Below are 12,244 nucleotides of genomic sequence, written 5' to 3'. Positions count from 1 at the left end.
TTAAAAAGAATGATTTTCCTATATTTTAATAATTTTTTTTTAAAGAGGACAGCAGTAATATAAATTGATATCTGTTTGTAAAATATATTTGTATAATTTTAATGTAAAAAGTATATATTGTTCTTATATGAATATGTCTATGTAATGTGTGCATATATTTTTGTATAATGCATTTATAACTTTTTTTTATTATGTAATTATATTTTTCATTAGTAAACGCAAGTTTAGATTATTTGGATAAGGGGTTTACTTCATACAAGGAAAGTCTGTGGTTGGAATCCCACAACTTCCAAATTTTGTTTTGTCGTTTACATAGTCTTAATTGTTTCATACTACTTTTCTATTCCTGTAGATTTTTTATCCCCAATCTTTTAGCCTTTTGTAATTTTGGATACCTGTTGCTTTTTAACATTTGGCTCAGTCCGGTTAGTTATACCCTCCCCCTCCCTTTTGGTCTACTATGTTACTGGTGAAATATAAGTAAACAAGTAAAAAAGCAACAGGTATCCAAAATTACAAAGCACTAAAAGATTGGGGATAAAAAACGTACTGAAATAGAAATGTAATATGAAACAATAAAGGCTATGTGAAAAATGTGTAGACAGCATGGCCTAACTGAAGCTTTAAACTATGTATATATGTGTGTGTGCTTTAGTAAATACACTGAGAGGCTGAAATGGAATAAGAAATCTGAATGTGAAGTAATGCATATCATTTAAAAATATACAACATAAAGATTTTTTATTTACAAAAAAGAAAAGATAAATGGTTACAAAGCAAATATATGACCAGCGGTATTTTAAAGAAAAACAATAAAAAACTGGATAGCGGTGGGATTTGAGCCACGGAAACTCTGTGTTTGAAACAATGTTTGTCTTATCCAAACAATGTTTGTCTTATCCAAACTGTGTTTGTCTTATCCAAACAAGCTAAACGTGTGTTTACTAATGAACAAATAAATTTAATTATAAAATAAAAAGTTATACGTAAAAATAAACGCATCCATTACATAGACGTATTCATATAGGGACAATATATACTTGTTACATTAAAATTACATACAAATATATTTTGCAAAAAGATAACAATCTATATTTTTGCTTTCCTATTTATAAAAAAAAATTAAAATATAGGAAAATCATTAATGTAGACTTTAAACAATTTTTTTTTTTTGCTTTGCCTTATCCATATTTGTTTCTGAAAATAATAACCACCCTAAAAAAAACAAAAATATAAACTGTGCACAAATTATTAAATTTTTTTTTTTTTAATTCAAATTTATTTTAATTTCCTATTTTGTTAGTTGTACTTTCTTTGTTTTTGAAACTAGGTTGTTTTCGCAATGCCTAATATAATAAAATTTTGCAAATGGCTGTGACCGAGCTAAATTATAAGATCTGCAAGATCTTATAACTTAGCTCTAATGTCCATAAGATAAATTTCCCAGTACTTTTTATATTAGCATAATACCAACTAATTTTTTTGATACTCTTAAAAAATTCAGTCAAAGAAAAAAATTTAATCATGTCACCCTAATGACTCTTTCTACTTTTTCAATCAGTTTTATATTACAGTTTTAATCATCTAATATCCACACATTAAGATAAATTTTGTTATTTGTTTTTACAAAATTTATGCTTGAATAGATATCAGCCATCTCATATATAAATTTTTTTTCTTATACGCACAGTATGTTCAGAATAGCATTTTATATTTTATAAGATTGAAGTTGCCAATATTTTGACCAACTCATAAGATGGCTCAGAAAGTTTTGACATATTTTATTAAAAAAGTGAACTTTTTGAAATCAAATTTGTGTCATCTGTATTAAGAGTCAGAGAGTTTATATTTTAAATAATTTCTCAATACAATGTTTGAGGTACCCCACTAGTCCCTTTCTTCCATTTGGATATTACTTATAACTAAATCTAACAGGCACATAAAATACGATATCCACCTTATTCGACAGTTGAAAAACACCTAAGTTATCTGTATAATGATGATAAATAAATGCCAGGTTTATATTAACTTGGAAAGAGTCAGAAATGGAAAAAGCTGAGTGACTTATTAATAATTTTATTTATCAACCAAATTTACACAAATTAATGATATTTGTTTTTAAGATATATAATTTTTCACTCGCAACATTAAGTTAGATACATGGTATCAACGTTGATTCATATGTATTGAATAAATGCTGGGTTATATACATTGGGTCAACCATAATCCATATACATTGAACCAACATTGGCTAACCTTCAGCTAACTGTTGTCACAATAATCTAGATCTTCCTATATTTATGAATGATAACATTCTTGATGAATCATCTGCCCTTCATCTTCTAGGATTACCTCTTACTTCCAATCTTTCTTGGAAACCATATATCAAATCAAACCATATATCAAATTGTGAGGGTTACAATGACCACACTGACTAACTTCGCTTAACTAGAACTTTTACTTTACATAGCATAAAAGTCCATGCAATAAAATATTAAAACTTGCAATACTTCAATGAAAATTCCAAACTTAAATGTTAAAAAATTAAATATCTAGCTTAATATTGTTAAATATCTTCTAAATATTAATACGCTTATTTTATAGTAGTAGTAGTAGTAGTGTCATTTTTGAAGTAGTTTCTAGGCTTTTCTATACACAGATCAGTATTTCATGTGGTCTTTTAAGCAAGGTCTGCAAGCAAATTAGAGCTGATAAATTTTTATTTTCAAGAGGAATTGACGTTGTTCATTGTTTAATTTTACTATAAAATTATAAATAAATGTTTGTTTGTTATTGGTTGTTTGTATTTTTCTAATTTTATAGCCTGTTTCCCTTTTTTTTAAATAAAATAAGATTGTTATTTGTGGACATATAAGTGTATTTACATAAATTTGCATATATTTCAGTATACTTTATAGTTCTCTGTATCTATATGTATAATTTCTTTTAGATAAAAAAAAAAAAAAGGTATAGAAAATAGTAAAATAGAAAAAAGAAGTAGAAAGTAAAAAAAATTATGTTGGAAGTTGTAAAAAAATGTTGTGTTATGCTTTGTTTTAAGGTATCTGAATATATATTTAGATTTTTAAATTTGTTCTTAAATGGTTTCATCTTTTTTATTACTTTAGATAAAAATTTACTAACTGACATTGTCAAAAAAATATGGACATTAATAAATCCTAAATTAAATTGTTATAGGTTCCTATTTTGAATAATAATTATAATAAATTGTTTTAATTTTTGTTTATTAATTTTTGACCTCAATGGTAAACCAGTGGTTAAGCTAATGAGTTAAATTGTAGAGGTTAATATATCATATATATTCTAAAGTGATTGCATTTGATTTTTTCTTTTAAATACATTGCTTAACATAAGACATTTTTATTTTTTTTTTATTTTCTATTTTTATTTTAAATAGTTAAAATTGTTTTCTAGATGAGAAACCAAGTAAGATTCAACATTGTGTTTTTGTTTTTATTACCAAATAATATCTTTGTTATTAGGATTGCAGGTTTTTGTTGATTTTTCCTTTGTAAATATGTTTACCACTTTAGACTATTAATATTTTGATATTTTTATTTAATTTCTTTTCTCTTTTTTTTTGTATGGTCGATATTAGGCTTAAATAAGTTATTAGAAAAAATACTATCAATATAAAAATAATTGACAACTTATTGAAATGATTAGAACTAGGCAAGCTGAAATTAATTGTCATTAAAATATAAGAAATGCTACTTGGTAAGAAGAAATTAATATATACCTAAATTAGTACATCATGGTTAGACGAGTTAAAAGTAATTATTGCATAAATAAAAGAGATAGCCTAGATAAGATTAATCATTCTCAAAATTAATAAAATGCTGCTAGATAATCAGAATATATTGCATAGCAAGAAGTGATACTATTCTAGATTATAATTATTTGGGAAAAATAAGTCAGATCTGTCAGCATTGTTGTGCTTAAAAATTTCTTGATAAAACTCATTTTTTATGTTGCCATAATAGAAAGGTAGTTTTGCTTCCATTTTCACTGTTTCTGCAAGATTTACAGGAAGTTATATCATAATTCCAATATCGATTTTGCAATTCTAATTTTGCTCCTTCAGTCAGATTTATTAAAATATCAATTATTTTTATTTTTAGAACTTACATATGAAGACTACAAACGCTATCCCGTTGACAAGCATGGTCCTTTGACCCAAAGATCCTTTCAAAGATGGGTGCAGTATATGGGGTCAGACCACCTATCATTTAGATGGGGTGGTCAATACCCCCACAGGGTACATACAGAGGTTGAAGTACCGGTGAGATAATAAAAAACTTTCGTGTATACAATTAACAGAAAGTAATCATATAAATGTGTGTGTATATATATATATTTATTTTGTAAATAGTTTTTGTTCTTTAACAGTATGTATACCTACTGATGGAGAAACATGATGTTGAAGATAAAAGTTAGATAAGTGTTTTTATCCATTTAAATTATACATATGTGTATATATATATATATATATATATATATATATATATATATATATATATATATATATATATATATATATATATATATATATATATATATATATATATATATATATAATTGTTGAACGTCGTAATAGCATAAAATAAGTAATTATTTTTAAAAATAACACGATGTTTTTTATTCTTGACATGTTTCGTAAAATTTTAATTACATTTTCAAAAGATTATTTTACAATAATAAAAAACTCTGAAATATATATTAAAAAATAGAAGTCTTTACATAGAACGGACAAAAAATTATACATAATAAACCAATATATTTATTACAAAATAACTCGGTAAATAATCAATAAAAATAACCAACTGTCAAAAAAAATATATATATATATAAATAAACTGACAGTAAAATTAAATAGATAAGTTTATAGTATAATGTAAAGCTTGTTTATAAAGTGAGGGACTTTCCCATTTAATGTGAAGGGCTTCTTTTATCTTTAATTTATGTTTGTTTGGGGCATTATCCAAAATTTCAAAAGAATCACAGTTAGCCAAATTTTTGCAATTAAGAGATAAATTTAAGTGTTTAAATATATGAGATTGTTTATCACTTTTAAGGTGCTCATTTATTCTAGTTGCCAAGTGTCTGGAGGTTTCTCCAATATAACTGGCACTACAGCCAGCGCAAGAAAATTTATAGACAACATGAGATTTAAGCAGTTTAGAAAGTGACTCTTTTAAGCAAAAACAATCTTGTATTTTATTAGTAGTGAAAATTATATTTATTAGAATATCCTTGCAATATTTATGAACAATTTTTGAAATTTTCCTTTTAGTGTAATTAGAGTACATTCCAATGTATGGAAGCTTAAAGTATCTTATATTTAAGCTATTAACAATGTTAGACACAGATGGGTTCATTTTCTTATCAATATAGGATTTAATTTCATAGTCAATAATTTTTTGTGGAAATTTATTATTTTGTAAAACTAATGATAGATTCTTAATATCTTTATCAAAACCAAACCAAGAATTATTAATTTTAAATGTACGATCAATCAAACAACGAACAAGTCCAAATTTGTAGCAAGAGGGAATAAAACTAAAAAATTTTTGTAAAAGACCTGTATACGTTTTTTTGTGATAAACTGAAGTCTTAAACGAGTTGGATTTTTTAATAAGTACATCTAAAAAAGCAATCTGGTTATCTTGTTCTTTTTCCATAGTTAATTTCTGATTTTTATGTTGTTTATTGAGGTGTTTGAAAAATTCTTGAGCTTCATATTCATTAGAGTTTTTTATTATTGTAAAATAATCTTTTGAAAATGTAAATAAAATTTTACGAAACATGTCAAGAATAAAAAACATTGTGTTATTTTTAAAAATAATTATATATATATATGTTTATTTATATATATATATATATATATATATATATATATATATATATATACATATATATATATATATATATATATATATATATATATATATATATATATATATATATATATATATATATATATATATATATATATATATATATATATATATATATATATATATATATATATATATGTACACACACACACAAATGTGTATGTATATATTTTTTGTTTTTGTTGTTTTATTTATTTTGTAAATAATTTTTGTTTTCTTTAACAGTATGTATATATATCAGCCTTGGCATTAGGTAAATTAGGTCGGCAATTTAATATCAACCTTGAACTGTTTGAGTTTGGCAATAATAAATGACACAAAAAGGTTATCATAAAACATAGAAATGAGGTCAGCGTTTTTTTGCTGACCTTAAACACAGTCGTTAATACTGATGGTTGATACGTATACATATATATCTATATATTCTATGATTTTTTTTGATTTTCTGACTTTTCATGTTAAAATTATATTATATTATAAAAAAAAATTGATTTAATTTTTTCCCATATTTAATAAACAAAATTTATGAAAACACAATTTGATTTTCAAAAAATAGTTAAATTTGTTATTAAATTGTCTGACTGTTTTTATTACTTTAGATTAAAATATACTGACCGACATTTTTTTAAACATATTTTTTTTTGATAAACATCTTAAGATCATTTCAGAATCTTTCAAAAATTTTTTATTTTTTGGTCAGAATTAATGGGTTTTAATAAATCTTTTATTTTAAAAATTGTTACCTTGAAAATTTTAATAAAATTGGTTAAACTTTTATTTATTAAGTTTTGACCTTTTTGTAAATCTCTTTATTTTGGTAAATCTTTTTGACCAGTTGGTAAATTAATGAATTAAATTTTAAAGGTTTATATATCACTTCTTAAGTAATGCGGTAGTGGTGTAATGGTAAAGTGCTTGCTTCAAAAGCGAGAGGTTCTGAATTCGATCCCCACCACGCCCCTGGTAGTACCGTGGTCAACTTGTTTCGCCATGTAGCTGCCTTATTCGTCAAGGTTCGTGTTTCGGAGTTATAGAGTTGAGAGAGGGTTATAACCACTATTAAGTAGCCTCCTCATCTGTAGTGGCTTGAGGAGGTGAATACAAAAAATAAAAATAAAAATAAAAAATAAAATTGCATTTATATTTTTAACTTAACATTTGCATTGATTTTACAGCTCTTTTAAATAGTTTAATTAAATTGTTTTATAGATAAGGAACAAAATAAAATTAACAATATTGTTTTTCTTTTTTATTAGCAGTAAGCAACCTGTAATACGGGTTAGTAATAAATAAAAATTTAATTTTATTTAAAAGAGTATATTTATTAATCAAAATTACAATTACTTCTCTTAGTTACTAAGCTGTAGGCTTTTGTTACTTTTTTTATCATTAAATTTAAAATAGTGTATATTTTTATATAATTTAAAATTGTCTTCAATTATTTAATTTAGTTTTTTTTTTAAATTTTTTTTAAAATAACATTAATTTATAAAAGTTACCTAATTTCTTTTGTTCACTTTAGAGTAATAGTAACTTAATAGAAAAGATTGCAATACCTAAGTTTCTTTTACATTCATTTGTGACTACAGTAGTAATACTGTTGGTATTATGTTTCATTATAGTGAAACTGAAATAGATGTTGGGCTTGAAGAAGTCATTAGTGTAAATGCTAATGGGCAACTTGATAATAATAGTGAAACTGAAATAGATGATGTTGGGTTTGAAGAAGTCATTAGTGTAAATGCTACTAGGCAACTTGAAAATAATCATCATCAAATTAGAGAAATAGAGCTAGGCGAGATGAAATTAATTGAAATTACAAAAATATGTTTTATGTAGATTTTTTTAAAATATTTTTGTGACATATTTAACTATTTATCATAAATTTGTTTTAAAAAAAAGGTTTATATAAAAAAAACAGAATTTTAAATTTATAATTTTTACAACTGTTTTTTATGGTTTTAACATCTTTTTTATACCCTTTTTCAGCTCATTAGGCCGGGTGAATAAAAAAAAGCAATTGCTTTTATTCAACCCTTTTAGACTAATTCCTCACCTTTATGTGAATACATTTATCTATTTCGCTCAAATTTGTATTCACATTAAGCATTACAATTACTTCAAAAATGTTGAGTAAAAGCAATTGCTTTTTTTATTAACCTAACTTATACAAAAATTAATAAAAAGTTTCAAATAAAACTAATAATTTTTACGCAAAGTTAAGACAAATGCCAGGCAAAATATATTCCGGACATTTTTCACTAAACATTTTCTGCATTAGTGTAAATTTGGATTGGATAAATGCTGAAATAAATATATGTTGATATACGTTAACAATAAAGTAAATCGACATATTCATTTACCTTAATTGTCTTAATTTCTGCTGGATTATTAAAAAAAAAAGATAGGTTGAGTAATAAGCTTAAATAATATAGGAGCCGTATACAGGGATTAGCCGGAATTGCAGATATATTTATCAACTTAGAATTTTTCCAGATATCCAAAACAATTTCTATACATACAAGTTTAGGTATAATTTTTGTGAATATTTATTTTTTAAGATTCACTCACCACTCTTAGAAAAATAAAAAAAAGTTTAAAAAAAATTAGAAACTACTCAGCTAAAAGCAAAATTAAGAGGAAGAAAAGAGAAAATATATTCCGGATATTTTACCTAAACAATTTTCCACAATTTTAAAATAAGACTTGAATGATCTATGCATATAATTAAAGTCATATTTAACATAACAATTTTGTTGTGATTTGCGCATTTAATGTTCGAACATTGCAAAATAAATGGTTAACTGTATCTTTAATAAAGCTAACAGTTTTGTTTAACTAAGAAGCCAAGAAAAATACAGTAAGCAGAACTAAAAAAATATATTAACAAATTTATATTTTATTAGTGAAAATAAATGAAAACTAAACTGTTATTAATAACTTATTTACTAATAAGGTTGCCTACTGCTAGTATAAAAATCTAGCGCAAAAAAACTTATTAAACTGAAACTTAAAGCTTGGATTTCGTACAGGTTAGATCACATTCTATTAATTAATAACTAGTAATTTAAAATTCAAAAACAACAAAACGTTGGAATATTAAATATTTTTTGTCAAATATAAGTTAATAAAGTAAATATTTTCACTGGTATCTTCGTATCAGTTAAGCTTATTTTAAATTTTATTTATTAAAAAAGTTAAAGCTAAATGCAACTAAATATTACAATAGATATAAAATTATATTTGCTATATAACTTTGAATTAAAACTTTTGGAAGCGTGCTCACAAACAACAAAAGAAAAAATGCAATGTCACTAATTTCACAAACTCATTTCTCAAAATATACGTCAGTATACAAGTTATTTATATATTATATTTGAATAAGTATAAATACTTACACTAATATATATGATATTAGTATAAGTCTATTGAATATTTATTAAGTATATAATCAAGTATATAAAATATTATTCACTTGATAATAATTAAATGGTGCATTCAGTTTAAATTAAAAAGCAGTTTTCTATTTTGTACAAACAATGAATGAAAAGTTATGAAGTCATTACTGCTAACAGATAGAAAGGAATATTTATTATTTTCATCCCAATGAGAATAGAAAATTTAATTAAAATATTAAAACTTGATTGAATTTTGAAAAATCAAAAGTTTTAATCCACAAGATTTTGTTTTAACATAAGATTCTTTTGCTTTATTTTTTATAATTTTTCACACATCTTTTGTATATAAAAGAAATAATTTTTTTTATTTCTATTTTTAATTATTATTTTAAATTAAATTAAAAGTGCTTCTGTTGTTTAGAATGTCCGCAATCAAGCATGTTAACTCAACTCCAATAGAAAACAAAGTTATATTGTAAACTCTTAGTAAATGGCAATATTTCATTGTTTTTATTCAATATCAAAGCTGCAGTAACATTTTTTCAGGTAGATGAACAAATGCATTGACTAAAAAACCAAAGCTTTTTTGTCTGATTTCCCGGACTTCACATGTACAAAATTCAAACAAAAAATTGTTCACCCTTTTCCTTATATGTATTGATAAGCTTTTGAGTGACTCCTTCTCCATACTTGCATACATAATTTATGGATGGCCCCATGGCAACCAATTTCCAACTATGAATATCGCTCTCAAAGACTCAAAAAACTCTCAAAGACCGAGCAAGCATAATCACACTCATTGACAACGTGTTTAAGTATTACAAGCGCGATATTTTGCGCTAAGCAATTTTATTCGTCCCATGCACTGTCTATATATATATATATATATGTATATATATATATATATATATATATATATATATATATATATATATATATATATATATGTGTATATATATTTTATATATATATGCATGCACTTATATATGTATGTATGTATGTATGTATGCATGTATGTATATATGTATGCATGCAACTATGTATATTTATGTATAGTAATTCAGCGAGTGTTACATTATTAATATAAGATAACATTTTAAAATATCCTGTTTTTTATACTGATCCAATTAAGTTATTTTAAAAATCCTGTTTTGTGAGTTGACCAGTCACATTTTATTATAACAGCTGCGACATCATGTTAAAGTTTTTAATATTTACATCAAGAAAATTATAGGCACAGTATTTGTAGTTAGGAGCATTAATGGTTTAAAAGACTTTCTTTTTTATCCATTCAGTTAAATATTAGCATAGAATTGGAAAATGTCCAGTTTTAATTGAATTTTACTTGAATTTTTAATGTGTTTAGTAAAATTAACTTTTTATTGGATTTAAATTCCTAAATATTATATGATAAGATATTTTTATATTAAAATAATTTATTGTCGTATCGAGTTAAAACTATCATTAGGTTAATCAAACACTGGGCTCAAAGCACTGGGTTCATCTATATAAAATATACAATATATATATATATATATATATATATATATATATATATATATATATATATATATATATATATATATATATATATATATATATATATATATATATATATATATATATATATATATACACACTCCTAGTTGGCATTTACAGGGACATTTTTTTATTCCCTTAAACTATTTTTTTGCTATTTTTTATTTATATATCATCTTATTTATATTTTAGTTTTATGCCTTTTTTATTTATATATATTTAAATTTTATATTTTGTTGTAAAAATATGTTTTTTATAACTATTTTTGTTATTTTTATTTATTTATTATATATTACATTACTTTTTTTTTTTTATCTAATTACTAATACATAATTTAATATTACCATACTTAAACCTTACCCTAACCCTAACCCTGATTTTTTAAAATAATAAATAACAAATAATAAGAAACACATTGATTTGACTAATTTTAAATGGAACTCAAAAGCTTCAAAACCTCTTGTGTTTTATCTGATCTGTTTTATCTGTTTTATCTAACTCAAAACCTCTTGTGTTTTATCTGATACAGAAATCTTTTTTATATTAATGTTTAAATAATCAAGTAGACAAAAAAAAACAAAATCTTAATCAACTGCAAGAGAGTAAGTTATTTTACTCAAGATTAGATATCAAAAGTTTTTTAGTTTAAGGCTCAAAAATCTTGGTAATAGTTAAAAGACTAATTAGGCAATAGTTAGAAAAGTCATAGATCTCAAGAGTTTTAGGAAACAGGAATCACATATAACATATACAAGAAAAAAAGAAAAAATTAACAATTAAAAGTGAAAAAAATAATTATTTAACATTTTAAGAATATTGAACAATATTTATAAACAAAATAAAAAACCTGGGCAAGGTACTCCATTATTGCAGAGTTTATACTCATAACTTGGACCAATACAAACTACACCTATTGATTCACCTTGACATACTCTAGAGCGATATGTTAAAGGAAAAGCGTTAGCTTGAAGTTGACAAGTTTCACGACAAAGAGTCCAACTACTCCATGTTGAATAATTACCTTTACAAACCAGAAATCATTAATTCAAAAACCAGAAATCATTATTATAATAAGCATATAAAATTTTAGTGACACAAAAAGTAAATATTTTTATTTATTACCGAAACAGGATACATTTTGATTGCAAAGTTGTTGATCAATGATATTGCTATCATTACAACCAATATTCAATGTAGAACTTTCTAAACAAGTCCTGTTTCTATACTGGTAAGGTCCATCACCAATACTCTTACAAGTACCAGAACATGTACTCCATGTACTCCAATCTGATAAACTTCCTAAATATATATATATATATATATATATATATATATATATATATATATATATATATATATATATATATATATATATATATATATATATAT

General features: G+C 23.8%; 1 protein-coding gene across 5 annotated transcripts in view; it reads right to left on the bottom strand.

Annotated features, from left to right (window-relative positions):
- Window positions 1–12,244, bottom strand: part of LOC101235964 (SCO-spondin) — a 204,726-nt gene that overhangs the window by 77,478 nt on the left and 115,004 nt on the right. For all 5 annotated transcript variants that reach the window (XM_065808144.1, XM_065808145.1, XM_065808147.1 and 2 more), the window contains exons 9-10: window positions 11,978–12,154; window positions 11,703–11,876 (exon numbers count right to left, since the gene is read on the bottom strand). In XM_065808144.1, the coding sequence (XP_065664216.1) occupies window positions 11,703–11,876; window positions 11,978–12,154 (351 nt within the window). The remainder of the gene's footprint in view (window positions 1–11,702; window positions 11,877–11,977; window positions 12,155–12,244) is intronic.

Source organism: Hydra vulgaris, chromosome 10, assembly GCF_038396675.1.
Source record: "Hydra vulgaris chromosome 10, alternate assembly HydraT2T_AEP".
NCBI lineage: Eukaryota > Metazoa > Cnidaria > Hydrozoa > Anthoathecata > Hydridae > Hydra > Hydra vulgaris.
This window is presented reverse-complemented; position numbering and strand designations above follow the sequence as displayed.